General features: G+C 43.5%; 1 protein-coding gene across 2 annotated transcripts in view; it reads left to right on the top strand.

The window, feature by feature from the left end:
- Positions 1-21121, top strand: part of xkr6 (XK related 6) — a 221779-nt gene that overhangs the window by 142446 nt on the left and 58212 nt on the right. For both annotated transcript variants that reach the window (XR_010002463.1, XM_062969426.1), the window contains exon 2: positions 16777-16973. Coding sequence is in view for 1 of the 2 variants with exons in the window: in XM_062969426.1 (XP_062825496.1) it covers positions 16777-16973 (197 nt within the window). In the remaining variant the exon portion in view is untranslated. The remainder of the gene's footprint in view (positions 1-16776; positions 16974-21121) is intronic.

Genomic DNA, 21121 nt, shown 5'->3' with positions numbered 1-21121 from the left:
AAGTGTAGTAGTGTGTACATTTCTCTCTGTCGAGATTCATTCTGTTAGCGCTGGGTCTTCTCTCTAATCCGTTGAGGTCATTATGGATTCTGCCTCCTTTTCAGTGGACTGAGCATGCCCGACTCCCTCAACCTTTCCCCTATATTCGCATGTCAGTCAATCTGCCTGCTCTGGCTTTGGCAACAAATAGGTGGAACTGCAAGAAATGAGAACACCTCTGGGCATGTGCAGACTACGGGCACTTTCCACCCGTGCCCAGATGCCACCCGGGCTTGCATTTAAGACCTTTCTGTTTCAGGCACGTCATGCAAGGCACGAGCGTGCTGCCATTGTGTTTGGTGCTGCATGTTGACAGATTGAAGAGAGGGTGGGTGGATGGAGAGAAGGGAAGTGGCTGCAAGAAGGAGAGCATGCCAACCGAATGTCCCCACTCACCGCCACCCTGTGCAGCCATTTTCTAAAGAGCAGCATGAAGGATTGTGTGTCCTGTGTTTGTGTGTGTGTGGTGGCGGCAAAGTATAGCAGGGAAAAGGGAGAGCCAGCCTCCTTTTTCTGGTCCTCTGGAAATGATGCTGGTTGAGATTGGCTCATGCTCTCTCTCTCTCTCTCTCTCTCTTTCTCTCCATGGAGCCCAGAGGAGGCACGACAGCCCTTTGCGAGGAGATGCAATGCTCCCGAGGAGCTAAAAATAGCCGCTGCGATCAGAGAGAGGCGGCCCTGTCCGGATTCACAGTCACTTCCCTGACGGTTATTTCCATACCTCTCGCAGCAGCGTGCGTTTTAATTGTAAGGGGAGGGATTTAAGCCATGAGCATCCTTTCCTGTAAAGAGCAGGCAGGCACATGCTCAGTTTTCCCACATATTACCAGGTCAGGAAAAGATGACGAGGAGTGCATCTAGTGAGGTTAGGTAAAGGTTTTAAGTTCAGTCGTGTCCGACTCTTGGCGTTGGTGCTCATCTCCATTTCTAAGCCCAAGAGCCGGCGTTGTCCGTAGACACCTCCAAGGTCATGTGGCCACTGGCATGACTGCATGGAGCGCTGTTACCTTCCTGCCGGAGCAGTACCTATTGATCTACTCACATTGGCATGTTTTCAAACTGCTAGGTTAGCAGAAGCTGGAGGTGACAGCAGGAGCTTACTTCGCTCCCCGGATTCAAACTGCCAACCTTTTGGTCAGCAAGTTCAGCAGCTCAGCGGTCTTCCATCTTGGGGGTGTATCTGTAGATGGCTGACCCACATGTTCTCCCGCAGTTAGGACATCGGTTTCCAGGTGAAAGGCAGACTCGGTCAGGGTTGGCTTGATGGGCCTTTCTCTTGGCACGTTTCTCCCTTAAGCCCTCCATTCGTGCCTCTTCGAACTCCGCAGCACTGCTGGTCACAGCTGACCTCCAATTAGAGCGCTCAAGGGCCAGGGCTTCCCAGCTCTCAGTGTCTATGCCACAGTTTTTAAGGTTGGCTTTGAGCCCATCTTTAAATCTCTTTTCCTGCCCACCAATATTACGTTTCCCGTTCTTGATTTCAGAGTAGAGTAGCTGCTTTGGGAGACGGTGATCATAGAATCATAGAATCATAGAATAGTAGAGTTGGAAGAGACCCCATGAGCCATCCAGTCCAACCCCCTGCTAAGAAGCAGGAAATCGCATTCAAAGCACCCCCGACAGATGGCCATATAGCCTCTGCTTAAAAGCCTCCAAAGAAGGAGCCTCCACCACAGACCGGGGGAGAGAGTTCCACTGTCGAACAGCCCTTCTCACTGTGAGGAAGTTCTTCCTGATGTTCAGGTGGAATCTCCTTTCCTGTAGTTTGAAGCCATTGTTCCCTTGCGTCCTAGTCTGCAGGGCAGCAGAAAACAAGCTTGCTCCCTCCTCCCTATGACTTCCCTTCATGTATTTGTACATGGCTATCATGTCTCCTCTCAGCCTTCTCTTCTGCAGGCTAAACATGCCCAGCTCTTTAAGCCGCTCCTCATAGGGCTTGTTCTCCAGACCCTTAATCATTTTAGTCGCCCTCCTCTGGACGCTTTCCAGCTTGTCAACATCTCCCTTCAAAATTGGACACAGTGTGATTCCAGGTGTGGTCTGACCAAGGCAGAATAGAGGGGATCATGACTTCCCTGGATCTAGACGCTATACCCCTATTGATGCAGGCCAGAATCCCATTGGCTTTTTAAGCTGCCGCATCACATTGTTGGCTCATGTTTAACTTGTTGTCCACAAGGACTCCAAGGTCTTTTTCGCACACACTGCTGTCAAGCCAGGCGTCCCCCATTCTGTATCTTTGATTTCCATTTTTTCTGCCGAACTGAAGTATCTTGCATTTGTCCCTGTTGAACTTCATTTTGTTAGTTTTGGCCCATCTCTCTAGTCTGTCAAGATCGTTTTGAATTCTGCTCCTGTCTTCTGGAGTGTTAGCTATCCCTCATTCAGGCATTCGGACAACGTGGCCAGTCCAGCGGAATGGCTATTGTAGTCTGTAGGAGTCTATGATTCTTTCTTGTGTTTTAGGCTTCTGCTCCCAGAATCTCTGATCTGTGGCCAATGCATCTAAGTCATCTGGGAGTTGAAGCCCAAAACACTTGGAGAACTAGAGTTTGGCATTCATTAGAGTTTGGCATTTCATCAGAGGTATTGGAGAGTAGGCTTGTGCATTCCGGATGAACTGTGATCCGTTTTGGTATCCCAGATTTCAGTAGGGCCCCGATCTGTGTTTTGGGAGCCTCCCAAATTTGGGAGGGTGGATTTCTGTTTTTGCTCTGGGATGCTGAAAGATTCATTTTCTATCCAACCCATTATTGGGGGGGGGGCGCTTCCCAGGCTCCCCTTCCCATCATTTTAGGCCTTACCGTGTTATCCCCAAAAATAAGACAGTCTTATATTAAATTTTGCTCCCAAAGATGCACTAGGTCTTAATTTCAGGGGATGTCTTATTTTTCCATGAAGAAGAACTCACATTTATTGTTGAATAAAGAAATGAACATTTATTATATACGGTACAGTAGTTGTCATTACAAACCAGCATAACCAGACAAACTGTCAAGAATTTCTTGTTACTACTATTATTTCCATGTACATCAATCTATGGTACGTACATTTACCAATCCTGCATGCTCTGGTGTTCTCTTCGGCGGGCATACTTCCAAACAAAAACTTTGCTAGGTCTTACTTTCGGGGGAGGCTTTATATTTAGCAATTCAGCAAAACCTCTACTACCCTGTTTCCCCGAAAATAAGACATCCCCGAAAAATAAGACCTAGTAGAAGTTTTGCTGAATTGCTAAATACAAGGCCTCCCCTGAAAGTAAGACCTAGCAAAGTTTTTGTTTGGAAGCATGCCCAGCGCCTGCCAATCAGAACACCAGAGCATGCAGGATTGGTAAATGTACATACCAGTTGTACATGGAAATATTGGTAGTAAGTAACAAGAAATTCTTGATAGGATTCACAGTTTGTCTGGTTATGCTGGTTTGTGATGACAACTACTGTACAGTATATAATGTTCATTTTTTTGTTCAACAATAAATGTGAATGGTTCTTCATGGAAAAATAAGACATCCCCTGAAAATAAGACCTAGCACATCTATGGGAGCAAAAATTAATATAAGACACTGTCTTATTTTCGGGGGGAAACGGTAGGTCTTATTTTCAAGGGATGTCTTATTTTTGGGAAAACAGGGTAGATGATATTTTTGTACTGAGTTAAAAGTCACACTCGATGACCTCTGCAGACCCTTCCAAAGCTATGAGTCTACAATTTAGCACCTTTTCACGTTTGTACTGAAGCCAAAAGCAGATTCACCACCCTGCAATGACGTGGAAGCTAACTAACAGCTGCTCTCTGGGGATGCCATAAATCTCTTGAAAGCAAAGTTTATACTAAAATAAGCGTAACCCATTTTTCCTTCTGACAAATGGTATGGTTGCAATAAACGGTCTCTGAGGAGAGCCGCCATGGGCTGACTGGTGGCCAAGCTTCCTTACCCAGCCAGCATTCGTGGCATATTAGAGCTCTTAAGAAATGCAAAAGCAAAAGCATGGCTCCTCTTCTTGAATTTGAGGGTCAACCTTCTCTAATCTCCCCGAAGGAAGCTTCTGTTTGAAAGTGGAAAGATCTGGCACACAAGTTATGTTTTCATCTGCCCTCTAGTGGAAACATTTGAATTAGACTCATATTCAGGATCCCCCCCCCCTCCTCATTCCTTTCCTCTCAAATGGCAGCTGATGCAATTGCATCAGAAGAGCATCCAAAACAGCTTCCTCAACCTGTTGCCCAGCAGCTGTGTTTGGCTACCGTTCTCATCCTCTTTAGCACAGCCAATGGAAGGCATCACATTGATAAAGCCGCTTTGAGTCTCCTTGTGGAGAGAGAAAGCAGGGAGTAAATAAATATAACAATAATAATGTTAATAATAATAATAATAATATTCTCCATTGTTTCCACCCACACGAAAGCGGAAGGCCTACCATAGCTTCATAGGTGCTAAGGACCAACATGATGTTGTGGTTCGAATGTTGGACCAGGGCCAGGGAGACCTGAGTTTGAATCCCTGCTCACCCAAGGAAACCCATTGGATTATCTTGGGCAATTCATACTTTACTTGCTTCCTTACTTTACTTTACTTAGGCAATCCCTCGTTGTCCAAGTATGATGGCCTTCCAAGTGAAGTATCTTGGTGGTGGATATGCAAGTGACTGGGGAGCCCTATTCTTGACCTGCATGTTCTTCCACAGTGAGGACATTGGTTTCCAGGTGGAAGGCACTCCTGATTATTGGGAATTAAAGAGCCGTTAAGCTCTAATCAGCTTCTTTATGAGGTAAATTCCCATTAAAATAGCAGAGAAGAATGCAGCGGTGAGACTTACGCAGTGTGAGTTTTGGAAGGCCTCTGTGTCTGCAGGAAGGCAAAGGAATGCAAAGTTAGCTTTAAAAAACTCGGGGCTATGTCTGTTTTTATTGTTGCTTTTATTGTTGTTTTTATTGTTTTTATTGTTATTTTAAAGCTAAGTGTATTGTTTTAATATATTTCTGTAAACCGCTCCGAGCCAAACTGGGAGTAGCGGTATACAAGTTTAATAAATAAATAAATAAAAGTTTAAAAGCATTTATTGAGGTAAAAAGAAATCCATTGGTGGATAGAAAAGGTTTGGAGCTAACTAGCTAATCTATCCTGTTCTAATACACATAGACGGATCAAAATAACAAAGGTATAGATAGCTACATCTTGACTAGTAGAGCGGAAAAAGTGCGTCCTCTCTCTGGAACAAAGCAGGAAGCAGGAATGGCGACCAAGCCTCGTGGGTTGCTTCTTCTCTAGGGCCATAAATATTCCAAAAGCCAAATTGGGGAAGCTACGTCAAAGCCCTAGGAGAGATCACATTTCTAAAGTATCAAAGGGGTGGTTTGACCTAAATAGGACAGGAAGGAGGAAACAATAGCGAAGCCTAATCAAAGCATACATGGAACTGGGGAAGGTGTCCCTAACTCTTTTCTAGGCTTCCTATCTAACCATGGAGACTTAAGCAGTACAGGATGACATTTTTCCAACACTGGTCAGGGTTGGCTTGATGAGCACATTTGGCACATTTCTCCCTTTCACCCCCCAGTTGTGCCTTTTCAAATTCCACAGCACTGCTGGTCACACCTGACTTCCAGCTAGAGCGCTCAAGGGCCAGGGCTTCCCAATTTTCAGTGTCTATGCCCCAGTTTTTAAGGTTAGCTTTAAGCCCATCTTTAAATCTCTTTTCCTGTCCACCAACATTTCATTTTTCATTCTTGAGTAGGGAGTATAGTAACAGCTTTGGGAGATGGTGATCAGGCATTCGAACAACGTGGCCAGTCCAGCGGAGTTGATGGTGTAGGAGCATCGCTTCAATGTTGGTGGTCTTTGCTTCTCCCATCACGCTGACATTTGTCCAGCTGTCTTCCTGAGAGATTTACAGGATTTTTTGGAGGCAATGCTGATGGAATCTTTCCAGGAGTTGAGTGTGACGTCTGTAGACAGTCCACGTTTCGCAGGCGTATAACAGGGTTGGGAGGACAATAGCATTATAAACAACCACCTTGGTATCCCTACGAATGTCCCAATCCATAAACACTCTCTGCTTCATTCGGAAAAATGCTGCACTCACAGAGCTCAGGCGGCGTTGTATTTCGGTGTCAATGTTGACTTTTGTGGAGAGGTGGCTGCCAAGGTAGCGGAAGTGGCCAACATTTTCTAATGTTACACCATTAAGTTGTATTCCTGGCATTGCAGAGGGATTGGCTGATGACTGCTGGAAGAGCACTTTGGTTTCCTCGATGTTCAATGAGAGGCCAAGCTTCTCATATGCTTCTGCAAAGGTGTTTAGAGTGGCTTGTAGGTCTTCTTCAGAATGCGCACAGACTACATTATCATCGGCATATTGAAGTTCTATAACAGATGTTGTGACATCTTGGGCAATTCATACACTCTCAGCCTCGAAGAATTATTTATTTTTTCACTTTATTTATACCCTGCCTTTCTCCCTGAGGGAACTCAAGGTGGCTAACAACCACACACTTTGGCCAATTTAAAACAAAACAAATACATAAATTTAAAAAACAACCAATTAGTAATCTCTGTGTTAGGTTAAAATGCAGTTAAAATATCATAAATACAATTAAAATTCCTTTTAAAACACACAAAAGTACTCCTGGCTACAGTTGATATACCTGGGCTTCCAGGCTCAGAGCTGAATCCAGGAGGACCTCCAAACTGAAGGAGTGTAACCCATCTAACAGAGTTACACTCCCTCCGTTCTTTCTTCAGTGGGCCTTGCAAGGGACCCCATGGGATAAATTTTCCCAAAAAAACCCTATTGCCTTGACATTATCATAGATCAGAAGAGACTTGAAGGCACAAAACAACTCATAGGTCCTGCAGTATTTATTTAAATCTACCAAACTGAAAGAAAATGAAGTCAACTAGTATACCAGTTCCCCATCCTAGATCCAGAATTTTATCCAGACATTACCATCAAGAACAATTTCCCAAGGGTAAGAGCTGTTTGGCAATGCAACATGCTGCTGCCTGGGAGTCTGCTGAAGTCTCCTTCTCTTGAGGTTTTTGAACAGAAGCTGGATGGCCATCTGTCTTGTATTGTGTCTTCTTACATGGCAGAATGGGGTTAAACTGAAATGGCCTTTTGGATCTCTTCCAACTTTATAATTCTACAATTTTTAAGTTATGTCTGGACAGTTTTTTTTTTTCCGTGTCAGGAGCAACTTGAGTCGCTTCTGGTGTGAGAGAATTGGCCGTCTGCAAGGACGTTGCCCAGGAGATGCCCGGATGTTTTGATGTTTTTACCATCCTTGTGGGAGGCTTCTCTCATGTCTCCGCATGGAGCTAGAGCTGATAGAGGGAGCTCATCCACGCTCTCCTTGGGTTGGATTCTAACCTGGCAGCCTTCAGGTCAGATACCCAACCTTCAAGTCACAAGGCTTTAACCCACTATGCCACCAAGGGCTCCGTCTGGACAGTGTGAATGAGTGTGGCAAGAGCAGAATTCCACACTCGGAACTATTGCAGAAGGAGCTCTCCAAGGTTCTGCATCCTCTTACCCCTAAAATAGGTTCAGCACCTTGGATAGCTCCTTTAACGCCTGGTATCAAAGCTAGAGCAGATTCAGTATGATACTGCCATGGATTCTTCTAGCCGTACCTATAGCACCCCAAAGCAAGGATGGGCAAAGTATAGTTCTTTTTTGCCCCAAATAAACTTTTGTTTTTGTCAGTGATTTTAAGTATAAAAGTCTGAGAGAACAAAACCGGCCATTCAAGTCAGAGAAAAATATCTTGGGCTATGGAGGAATACGGTGGTGTATCTGCACTACAGAATGAATGCAGTTTGTCACCACCTTAACTGCCATGGCTCAATGCTATGGAATAATAGGAGTTGTGATTTGATGAGGTACCAGTGCCAACACTCTTTGGCTATTATGTCCCTTCTCAGACTTCTCTTCTCCAAGCTAAGCATATCTCAGCCACTCTTCAGATGGATTCATTGTTTGACCATTTGGGTCATCCTTCTCTGAAGACATTCTAGCTCAGGTATGGGCAAACTTGGGCTCTCCAGGTGTTTTGGACTTCAACTCCCACCATTCCTAACAGCCTTAAGCGGCTGAGGAGGAAAAGGAAAGGGCCTGAGGCTGTTAGGAATGGTGGGAGTTGAAGTCCAAAACACCTGGAGAGCCCAAGTTTGCCCATGCCTGTTCTAGCTGTTCCATAATTATTAATGACAAATAGTTTTGGCGTCATGATCTAACCATGTCACATGCTGCCGTTACTTGCTGAGCAATAGCTTCACACCTTTTGCAGTTTAGCATTCAGTTATTTTTGTCAGGCAGGGCTTTGGTCTTCCTAAATGACGGGGGCGGAACAGCACATGATTCAAGCTCTGGCTCGTGCCAAGGCTCACGCTGCTGCCGTGTGATGTGTTGTGGGCGATGGTAGCGATGATACAGCCATCGTGGCAGTTTTTCGTACACATACAAGGCTCAGCTTTTAAAATTACGGGTGTCTGTGTCTGTGTGCATAGATATAAAGTTGAGAGAGAGGAAGTTGGCTGAACGTTGGACTAAGACTCTGGTGGGCCAAGGCTTGAATCCTCTTTCAGCCATGGCAACCAGTTGGGTAATTTGGAGGTGTCCAACAATATAGCTTACACGGAACTCTCTGCCTCAGAATGTGATGGAAGCTCCTTTATTTGTTTGTTTGTTTTTTGTTTCAAGTAGTTATACCCTGCCCTTCTCATGGCGAAAATGAACAAAATCTGACTACCAGTAATTAAAAAAACTCTAAAATCAGGACAGTAAATAAAGAACAACACTCAAAAAACAAGGGAATTCCAGACAGACAACAATCAGGGCCTTCCTACAAAGGATCCCCAGGCAGAAGCAGCCAGGCTTTGAAGCTGAAAGGCTATTCAGTGCTCATCAAGCTGGCCAATTGCAACATTCACCCTTGCCTTAAACAGACAAGAGTTCTTTCTCACACCCTGGACATTATTCCACAGATATATATGTTGGAGTATGGTTGTATTTGTATGAAATGTAAATCAAGTTTTTACTGCTGATGAGCTAGAGTGTGTATTTTCAGTAATGAAATAGTTAACAGCAGGCTAGTTTTGACTGACAGCCTGTTGTGATTACTGTGACCTGTTAGGCTTGATTTCCGGCCTTTTGAGGGTTGGAACTTCCTCCGGACTGAGGAATGTTGTTATCTAATCTCTGTGGAGTTTGGCTTGAGTGTTCTCTGGAGATGGACTATGAATGCTATGCTCTGAAGCCGAGAAATGCAACTGTAAATAGATTATGTAAATAAAGTTAAACAACAGTTAAACAACTGACCCTTCGCCTGCTGGAGTGTTTGTTTGACCAGTGCTGATTCTCCGCATGGGAATACAGTCTGGAGAAGGAGGTGAGACCGGGATGATGAATTTTGGAATCCACTCCGCCTCCCATCATCCCCTGACAATATAAACCCTATTTGCCTAGTTTCCAACAGACCTCACAACCTCTGAGGCTGTCTGCTATAGATGTGGGCAAAACGTCAGGAGAGAATGCTTCTGGAACGTGGCCAGACAGCCCAGAAAACTCACAGCAACCGAAATAATAAGTTATTTTAAAGATTGCAATATGTGAAACAGTTTATCAATTACCTTTCCTGGGCTCCAGGCTCTACCAAGAAGTGAAACTAGGTTTCAGGGTATTGGAAGATGATGCTGATGCTAATGCTGATGATGATTATTATTATTATTATTATTATTAATTCATTTCTAGCCCATTTTTCTCCCATGGGTGGGATTCAAAGCGGTGTACTATATAAAAAATTCATACCAATACATCAGACTGCAATAAAGATGGGGTTCTGTTTCACTTTCCCGTGATCCGGCTAAAGCTTCTCCTGAAGATTTTCCTTGCTCATTGATTGCCAAGCCATCCAGTCAAGTTTACCAACACATTTGTCAAGCCGAGTCTAGACACTCCGCAAACATTTGTTCCAGGATGCGAACATTTGCCATTTGCTGCAAACTGCTGAGGAACAAGGTTAGCTAACACTGAGAAACACACCAGCTAAGTGGAGTTAATCAGCCATTGATTAACCCAAGTGCAAACGGAGGCAGATTTATTTTGATTTTTTTAAGAAATCGTTCTTCTAGGGTTGAATGAAAAGTATTGCCTCCACCTTCGTAATTCCTCAACAGATGGTAGTACTGGTCTGCGGCAGGTACTGGCTTATTCAGTAGACTCTCCTCTGCAGTTCCATTTGGCAGGAAGCCTTAGCATTGAACGGTTGTGTTGTTAAAGTGCGAAGTATGGAACCCCACACAGATAGTCAGTCAATGCGATTTAAGCAATGTGCAGTCATTGAATTCTTGACAGCAGAAGGTGTCACCCCAAAGGAGATTCATCAGAGAATGCAAGCTGTTTATGGTGATTGTGTTGATGTGAGTCCTGTGCGTTGTTGGGCGAGTAAGTTTAAAGATGTTGAGGTGGGAACATCTGACTTGCGTGACAAACAAAGAGTTGGACATCCTGTGACAGCAACCACCGAGTTTCACAAGCAAAAGGTTGACAGATTGATTCAGTCATATCACTCAGAGAGAAATTTCAAGCATAATCGGCATTTCACAAGAATGTGTGGGTCACATTATTGCTTTGCTTGGCTGTCAGAAGATCTGTGCACGATGGGGACTGTGAGATGTCGGTTGCGGAAACAGAGTGTTGACTTCTTCCATGATGGCTTCATCATTGGCAGAAGTGTATCCAATTGTCTGGTGATGATGTGGGAAAGTGAATAGTGGTAGTTAAAGAGCACATTCTAAGGATTGTTTCTGCGTTTGATTTATTAAAATATTCCCATCCAAACCCAAGTAACGAAGGCGGAGGCATTACTTTTCATTCAACCCTCATACAACACTGAGGATGGGCTTGCACAGGAAGCGATGGAAATGTGTTAGCATTAGGGTTCCTTGGGATCAGGGAAGAAATCCCAGGGCGAGAGCACTGTCTTGAAAAATGTGTCCAACTTGTCCATATGCAAGGCATGGGCCAACTTTGGCCCTCCAAGTGTTTTGGACTTCAACTCCCATCATTCCTAACAGCCTCAGACCCCTTCCTTTTACCCCTCAGCCGCTTAAGCGGCTGAGGGGTAAAAGGAAAGGGCCTGAGGCTGTTAGGAATGGTGGGAGTTGAAGTCCAAAACACCTGGAGGGCCAAAGTTGGCCCATGCCTTGGATATTTTGGATGTTTTGCCTGGTGGCTTCTAAGGGCCTTTCCTCTCTTCCGAAAATTTAATGTCTTTGGCTTTGTTTGAGAGCGACGGTAGTATAGTTGCTAGGAGACGCATGATGTGCACATTCCCTATGGCTCGTCTCATAATTAGCTCAGACTTCTTTTTTTTCACCCCCCAGCTCTTGTGGAGGAACTTCTCGGGGAAAGCCTAGAAAGACCAAAAGCCGCGGAGCTCGGTGCTATTTCCGTTTTCCAGTTGAATATAGCCGTGTCCCACTTTTTCACAGAATCATAGAGTTGGAAGGGACCCCAAAGGTCATCCAGTCCAAACTACCCTATGAAAGCACTCCCGACAGATGGCCATCCAGATTCTTCCAGAGGATGTGATTCCACCGCACTCCCAGACAGTGGCATACTCCACCATCAAAGAGCTGTAACCATTGGAGTTTCTTTCTATTGTTTATATAGAATCCCATTTCCTGCAGTTTTTCGCTTTCACTAGGGTTCTCTGTGTTGCAGGTTGTAGAAATAAATAAATAGAAGCTTTACCACAGTTTCTGAATCAAGATAAACCCTGCAGTATAATAAAGTGTCACTCAGGGTTGTGTAACAAGTAACAGTATCTATAGGTAAAGGTAAAGGTTTCCCCTGACGTTAAGTCCAGTCGTGTCCGACTCTGGGGGTTGGTGCCCATCTCCATTTCTAAGCTGAAGAGCCAGCGTTGTCCGTAGACACCTCCAAGGTCATGTGGCTGGCATGACTGCATGGAGCGCTGTTACCTTCCCGCTGGAGCGGTACCTATTGATCTACTCACATTTGCATGTTTTCGAACTGCTAGGTTGGCAGGAGCTGGAGCTAACAGTGGGCGCTCACTCCGCTCCCCGGGTTCGAACCTGGGGCCTTTCGGTCTGCAAGTTCAGCAGCTCAGCACTTTAGGACACTTTGCCACCAGGGCTCCTATCAACAGTATCTTTAGGTAAAGGTAAAGGTTTCCCCTGATGTTAAGTCCAGTCGTATCTGACTCTGGAGGTTGGTGCTCATCTCCATTTCTAAGCTGAAGAGCCGGCGTTGTCCGTAGACACCTCCAAGATCATTTGGCTGGCATGACTGCATGGAGCGCTGTTACCTTCCCTCTGGAGCAGTACCTATTGATCTACTCACATTTGCATGTTTTCGAACTGCTAGGTTGGCAGGAGCTGGAGCTAACAGCGGGCGCTCACTCCGCTCCCCAGGTTCGGACCTGTGACCTTTTGGTCAGGAAGTTTAACACACTGCACAACCAGGGGCTCCAAAAGTATAATTATCCCAGTTCAAAAGATCAACAACAGGGCAACAATATATATAGCAGTCTTTCTGAATTCACACAGAACACATAGGGAATAAACAGTCCCATTAAACAATCTTTAAATATGCCTCATTTGCCTTATAAATAATCTGGCTTCGGAGAGTATGGCAGCCATTTCCTTCCTGACAATTTCCAGTCAGCGCTCTCTTCCCTCTCTGAGATGAAAGTGGCAGTTAAAACCGTTTGTCTCAGCACCAAGCTAGAGACAGCAGCCAATCGGAATTCTGGCTCCTGACTGGCTCAGCCAATCAGCTGTCGACACATGCCCTTTCCAGTCAACTCACCGCATCATGGTGCCTCTTTTACAAATCCTCACACTCTGTCCCTAACCCAATGAATGTGTAGGGTTGGCAATACATTCTCTCAAAATACATTCTCTGTCTTACCTGCAGCAGATGCAGGAAGGGATATAGAGTGGAGTCTCACTTATCCAACTTCCTGTGTTATCCAACGCAGTCTTCCTCCTGCCCAGATCCACAACTGTTTCTCTAGTGGGCCAACACGCCCAACAACAACACAGGAGCAGCAACACTCCCAAACAAGTGGCAGACTTATTGTAAAACATAACGTTTTGGTGCTTAATTTGTAAAATCATAACATAATTGGACGTTTAATAGTCTTTTCTTATTATCCAACATTTTTGCTTATCCAGCGTTCTGCCGGCCCATTTATGTTGGATGAGCGAGACTCTACAGCAGGGGTCCTCAAACTTTTTAAGTGGAGGGCTGATTCACAGTCCCTCAGAGTGATGGGGGGCCAGAGTATGATGAAATATTCCAAACTTAAGATAGTTGTTGTTGTGTGCCTTCAAGTCGTTTCAGATTTAGGTCAACCCTAAGTCTAAAGTTTAGGACAGATGCCAGGTAAGTGACCTTGGAGGGCCACATCCGGCCCATGGATCTTAGTTTGGGGACCCCTGATCTAGACGATCTCATAAGAACATCGGTAAGGAAAGAGACCCTCAAAGGCCATCTAGATGATCTCATCAGGCCATCAGAAGACCATAGATAAGGAAAGGGACCCCCAGAGACCATCTAGATGGTTTCATAAGACCATAGGTAAGGAAAGGGGCCCCCAAAGGCCATCTAGATGATCTCATCAGGCCATCAGAAGACCATAGATAAGGAAAGGGACCCTCAGAAACCATCTAGATGGTTTCATAAGACCATAGGTAAAGAAAGGGGCCCCCAAAGGCCATCTAGATGATCTCATCAGGCCATCAGAAGACCATAGATAAGGAAAGGGACCCTCAGAAACCATCTAGATGGTTTCAAAAGACCATAGGTAAGAAAAGGGGCCCCCAAAGGCCATCTAGATGATCTCATCAGGCCATCAGAAGACCATAGATAAGGAAAGGGACCCCCAGAGACCATCTAGATGGTTTCATAAGACCATAGGTAAGGAAAGGGGCCCCCAAAGGCCATCTAGATGATCTCATCAGGCCATCAGAAGACCATAGATAAGGAAAGGGACCCTCAGAAACCATCTAGATGGTTTCATAAGACCATAGGTAAAGAAAGGGGCCCCCAAAGGCCATCTAGATGATCTCATCAGGCCATCAGAAGACCATAGATAAGGAAAGGGACCCTCAGAGACCATCTAGATGGTTTCAAAAGACCATAGGTAAGAAAAGGGGCCCCCAAAGGCCATCTAGACAGTCTCATGGGACCATAGGTAAGGAAAGTGACCTCCAAAAGCCATCTAGATGGTCTCATAAGACCATAGATAAGCAAAGAGACCTCCAAAGACCAGGTAGACTTAGGTCAACCCTAAGTCTAAGGTTTAGGACAGGGGCCAGGTCAATGAGCTTGGAGGGCCGCCTCCGGCCCACGGGCCTTAGTTTGGGGACCCTTGCTCTACAGTATATAGCATCCAACAAAGGATTCCCCAGGCAGGCAGCAGCCAGGCTTTGAAGCTGCAAGGTGACCAATTGCAACAATCACACTTGCCTCAAGCAGACAAGAATTCTGTCTCCCACAGATTCCACAGATACATAAACCTCACTTGCCTAGTTTCCAACAGACCTCCCAGCCTCTGAGGATGCCTGCCATAGATGTGGGCGAAACGTCAGGAGAGAATGCTTCTGGAACATACAGCCCCGAAAACTCACAGCAACCGAGTAATTCCAGCCATGACAGCCTTCGACAATATAGTAAATAAAGAGGCACCAAAAATGTATAAAGTAATCCAATGCCTCCAAAATATGGTGTAGCTTGAAAATGAAATGGAACAGGCAGATCTCTCTGGTTTCATGTTTTGCTCTCATTAGAGCAGACCACCACCTTGTGGCAGATCTGAGTCATTACCAGACTCAGATACTTTCCCCTTAGCACCTAAATCTCAAATAAACCCTATAAATAAACAGGCCATCCAATACTTTATGGGTGAAAATATAAACCCAAGAAAGTAGCCATACGAGACCAGCCTGTTTGGTGTTATCATAAACTGTCAAGTTGGTTTCAACTTATTGCATCCCTGTGAAAAAGATACCTCCAAGATACCCTGTCAATTAGCAGCCCTACTCAGGTCTGGGAAAGGAAGGACCATGCTTTCCTTGACTCAGTCAAGCTATCTGTAACATCCTCTTCCTCTTTCCATTTTCATCTTTCCCAGTGAGTCGTGTCATCTCCCGATATGTCCAAAGTATGATGGCCTCAGTTTGCTCCTCTTGGCTTCTAGGAAGAGCATGGGTTTGATTTACTTTAGGACCCATTGATTTGTCTGTTTGGCTGTGCATGACATTTATTTATTTACATATTTATATTCTGCCCTTCCCACCCCGAAGGGGACTTGGGGCAGATCACATTATACACACATAGGGCAAACATTCAATGCCCATATACACATAGAACCGAGACAGAGATAGACAGACAGACAGACGCAGAGGCAATTTAACCTTCTCCTGAGGGGATTTTGATTCTGGCCACAGGGGGAGCAGCTGCTTCATCATCCACTCTGACCGCACTTCCTCATTCCAACGTTGTAAATTAGTTAAATTTCACTGTATTTCTCATGTAAATACTTGAGGTGGGGAGAGTCCATCATAGGGCCCATCCACACAGCCATGTCACCCAGAATGTCAAGGCAGATAATCCACAATAGCTGTTTTGAACCTAGTTATCTGAGGACCTTTCCAGACAGGCCCTGTATCCCAGGATCTGATCCCAGGTCTTCTGTTTATCTCAGATTATCTGGCAGTGGAGACATAATCAGGTCTAAAGTAGAAAACCTGGGATCAGATCCTGGGATATAGGGCCTGTCTGGAAGGGCCCTAAGTCCACACTGCCATATAACCCAATTCAAAGCAGTTAATGTGGGATTTTATACAGCTGTTTGGAAGGGGCTTTAGAAGAAACTGGGCATCCTGTGTGGGAGGGAAGAGGGTATATTTCTTCTTAGATAACATTTATGATACAGCTATGAGTCTTTGAAAAACAACAGAGAGAAACTTTTTCACTGGAACATTTAAAGTGCTGGTTTATCTCAGGTTTTAGACCTGTGTGGAAGGGCCCTGATTTCAAAGTGCAAAGCAATTACCGGTAAGTCAATTAAAACCAGTGAGAAACTAGAAAAGATGGGCAGAATCTGCCTTCCCAGTGGGCTCAGGCAAAAGCAAACTACAGCACATCTCCCAGCCCAGATGTTCTTATTCATTAATCAGACCTTGACTACTCTTTGATATGCTTATGAATGAAAGAGTGTCCTTTGCAACCTGGTCCTGCTACCGTGTTTCCCTGAAAATAAAACAGTGTCTTATATTAATTTTTGCTCCCAAAGATGCGCTAGGTCTTATTTTCAGGGGATGACTTATTTTTCCATGAAGAAAAATTCACATTTATTGTTGAACCAAAAAAATGAGCATTTGTTATATACTGTACAGTAATCATCACAAACCAGCATAACCAGACAAACTGTGAATCCTATCAAGAATTTCTTGTTACTACCAATATTTCCATGTACAACACTCTATGGTATGTACATTTACCTATCCTGAATGCTCTGGTGTTCTGTTCGTTGGGCATGCTTCCAAACAAAAACTTTGCTAGGTCTTACTTTCAGGGGAGGCCTTATATTTAGCAATTCAGCAAAACCTCTACTAGGTCTTATTTTCTGGGGATGTCTTATTTTAGGGGAAACAGGGTATCCTCTCACAGCTACGTGATTTTTCTTTCTTGCCTGCAGGTATATCCGAACAATGTACCTGGGGATCCAAAGCCAGAGACAAAAGGAACACCAGCGGCGCTTTTATTGGGCTATGATGTACGAGTATGCAGACGTCAACATGCTGCGTCTCCTGGAGACTTTCCTCGAGAGCGCCCCTCAATTGGTGCTACAGCTCTGCATAATGATCCAAAAGAACCGAGCAGAAACCTTACCATGTAAGTGGTGTGATCTGGGGAATTTCTTGTCCCTTGCCGTTTTGACATCCCTATGGCCAATGACAGCCTTCCCCAACCTGGAGCTCTCCCGATCTGTTGGAATACTGTTAAATGCCCCCCAAGTTTTGCCTTGGAATTATCCTTGGATCAAAACAAAACCCATAACTTTGGCTCCAAAACTTGCACTCAACTTATACAGTACATGAGGTTGACTTCTATACAGGTATATAGAGTAGATTTCTATTAAACCGCCATGGCTACATTATACGGAATTCTCAGACTCGCAGTTTAGTGAGGTCTTAGAGATCTCTGTCTGGGAATGTTAAATGGCTCACAAATCTGCAAACCCCATGCCTTTATTTATTAGAGCTGTGGCAATTAAAGTGGAGAATTATATTGTCTAGTATGGAAGAGAAGAAACTAAAAAGGAAACATTAAAAGTAGAAATGTATAACTAAAGCATTTTAAAATCCACCAGCAAGTAGCAAGTTTTCTTATCAAGAAGGATGAGCCATTATCTAAGGCATGGAGGACACTGAAGCCTCTCAAATTTATTTATTTATTTTATTTACATCACTTTTACCCCGCCTTTCTCTCCGAGGTGACTCAAAGCGGCTTACAGTAAATAGGCAAAAATTCAATGCCTAAAAACAATGTAAAAACAACAATTCATATAAAACAATCTACAAAACAACAGTTCATATAAAACAGATACCATTACAAAGTAAAATCACATTATATTAAATTTTAAGAATGTCCAAGATTAAAATCCATCAAAGACCATATTCCCACCTCCCCAAATATTGCTTACCTTATATACTCGAGTATAAGCCGACCCGAATATAAGCCGAGGCACCTAATTTTATCCCCCAAAAACTGGGAAAACATTGACTCCAGTATAAGCCGAGATAACAATAAAATTACATTAATTGAGGCATCAGTAGTTTAAATGTTTTTGAATCTTTACATCAAACTGTAATTTAAGATATGACTGTTCAACTCTGATTAAATCATTATTTCCGTCTTCTTCAATGTAAATGTGCTTAGGTATCCTTTTAATAATAATAGAGTGAAATAATAAATGTAATAATAATAGTAATAATAAATGCAGGAAAATAATAAATGTAATAATAAATAGAATAAAATAATAAATGTAATAATAATAATAATAATTGCAGGAAAATAATAAATGTAATAATAAATAGAGTAAAATAATAAATGTAATAATAATAATAATAATAATTGCAGTAAAATAATAAATGTAATAATAAATAGAGTAAAATAATAAATGTAATAATAATTATTATTATTATTGCAGGAAAATAATAAATGTAATAATAAATAGAGTAAAGTAATAAATGTATTATTATTAATAATAAAAATAGAGTAAAATAAATGTAAAAGTAACAATAATAGAGTAAAATAATAAATGTAATAATAATAATTAATAGAGTAAAATAATAAATATAACAATACCAATAATAATAGAGAAAAATAATAAATATACCATATATACTTGAGTATAAGCCAACCTGAATATAAGCCCACCAGGACCCTCACCTGAGTATAAGCCAAGGAGGGTTTTTTTTTTCAGTCCTAAAACAGGACTGAAAAACAAGGCTTATACTCAACTATATATAATAATTTTTAAAAAATATTCAGAATGATCCCTGAGCCCTCTAGGGAGTTTAAGAACAATTCAGACATGTCTACCCTCTTGTCCTAGTGGTTCCCAATCTTTTTTTGACCAAGGACCACTTTCCAACATTAGTACCAAATCACTTTTCGGTCAACTTTAAATTTGGTTTGGTTATTCAGAGTGCTGATTCAGAAAACTGCATGGGATAGACCACATCAGCTCTAGTTTCTGATACATCCAGCAGTCACCATCTGCTCACCCACAGAAAACCATATTTAATCATCTAGAGCTGATGTGGTTTATCCAATGCAATTTTCTGAATCAGCTCCCCAAATAACCCCAGGAACAGGCCTAAAAATAAAGACACCAAGGCACCCAGCTTCCAGGTGACACATGGAACGACTCCGCTCAGGGAGAAGGAGGAGGAGGAGAAGTAGCAGTCAGGAGGCTTGCTGTTGCACTTTTTGTTGGTAGTCAGCCTCTCCCCGCCTGACATCCCCATTGCATTGGCAATATAAGAGGATTTGGTGAGACCAGTCGATGTAGTAACAGTGAGGCCACGAACCATATTTTAGTTCTTGGGCACCACTGATGGTCCATGGACCACAGGTTGGGAACCACTGCTCTAGGGAGTTTGAGGACAATTCAGACGCGTCCACCCTCTAGGATCAAACTTAGCCCAGTAAAAGTCCTGCTAGAACATGATCATAGTAAAGATAAAGTTTTCCCCTGACATTAAGTCCAGTCGTGTCCGACTCTGGGGGTTGGTGCTCATCTCCATTTCTAAGCCGAAGAGCCGGCGTTGTCCGTAGACACCTCCAAGGTCATGTAGCCGGCATGACTGCATGGAGCGCCGTTACCTTCCCTATTGATCTACTCACATTTGCATGTTTTCGAACTGCTAGCTTGGCAGAAGCTGGGGCTAATAGAGGGAGCTCTCTGCTAGGTTGGCAGGAAGGAACATGACCATACAGCCCAGAAAACACACGGCGCCACAATGATTCCAGCTGCAAAAGCCTTCGACAATACAAAGCCCGTTTTTTTTCCAAAATAGCAACTGACTAGAAGTCCCTTCTAATCTGCCATACAACTAAAATAGCCCAAGGAGAAGGGCAAGAACTTATCAAATTTGTTATCCGTACCCCCTTTTAGAGGCCTGGAAGCGATTTTAAGGTTGAAAGATAGAGGAGAGCTATGTCGCACCCCTTTGACTATCAGTTGGATGAAGCAAAAGTCATCTTAGGTAGGTAGGGCTAAAGACTCTACAGCTCCCATGACTCCATGGCAATTAAAGTGGAGTCAAACTGCATTAATTCAACACTGTGGATCAGGCATGGGCAAACTTTGGCCCTCCCACCAGATGTTTTGGACTTCAACTCCCACAATTTATTTATTTATTTGTTTATTTATTTGCAGTATTTATATTCCGCCCTTCTTTCTCACCCTGAAGGGGACTCAGGGCAGATCACATTATATACATATAGAGCAAATATTCAATGCCCATAAACACATCGAACAGAGACAGACAGACGCAGAGGCAATTTAACCTTCTCCTGAGGGGATGTTCGATTCTGGCCACAGGGGGGATCAGCTGCTTCATCATCCACTCTGACGGCACTTCCTCATTCCAATGTCGTAAATTAGTCAAACTTGCCTCCCCACTTTTATAAGTGGTACCTTATTTCCTTCTCAATAGATGCAACTATCTTTTGGGTTGCTAGGTCAGCAACGAGCAGGGGCTATATTTTATTTTTAATTGACGGGTGCTCACCCTGTCACGGGCTGGCCTCGAACTCATGACCTCATGGTCAGAGTGATTTATTGCAGCAGGCTGCTCACCAGCCTGCGCCACAGCCCGGCCCCATTTCAAATGAGCTGATGTTTTCCTGTCAGCTTTTTTCACAGGATGATCCGGATTTTGGTATTAAATTATATTTTCTTTGCACTTCGGGAACCTATCTAGTTCATTCCTAGCTGGCCTTTCATATTTATGCATCCGGAAGGTGTCCAGAGGAGGACAACTAAAATGATCCAAGGTCTGGAGACCATGAATCCCTATGAGGAGCATCTTAAAGAGGTGGGGATGTTTAGTCTGCAGAAGAGAAGCTTGAGAGGAGACATGATCGGCATGTATAAATACAGTAGAGTCTCACTTATCCAACATAAACGGGCCAGCTGAATGTTGGATAAGTGAATATGTTGGATAATAAGGAGGGATTAAGGAAAAGCCTGTTAAACATCAAATTAGGTTATGATTTTACAAATTAAGCACCAAAACATCATGTTATACAACAAATTTGACAGAAAAAGTAGTTCAATACGCAGTAATGCTATGTAGCACAAAAATATCATGATGTATTGAAAACATTGACTACAAAAATGCGTTGGCTAATCCAGAACGTTGGATAAGCGAGTGTTGGATAAGAGAGACTCTACTGTATGTGAAAGGGTGTCATGAAGAGGGAGCAGGCTTGTTTTCTGCTGCCCTTGAAACTAGGACTCAGAGCAG

This window comes from Anolis carolinensis, chromosome 1 (genome assembly GCF_035594765.1).
Source record: "Anolis carolinensis isolate JA03-04 chromosome 1, rAnoCar3.1.pri, whole genome shotgun sequence".
NCBI lineage: Eukaryota > Metazoa > Chordata > Lepidosauria > Squamata > Dactyloidae > Anolis > Anolis carolinensis.
The sequence above is the reverse complement of the archived record's forward strand: the minus strand, read 5'-3'. Positions and strand labels throughout refer to the sequence as shown.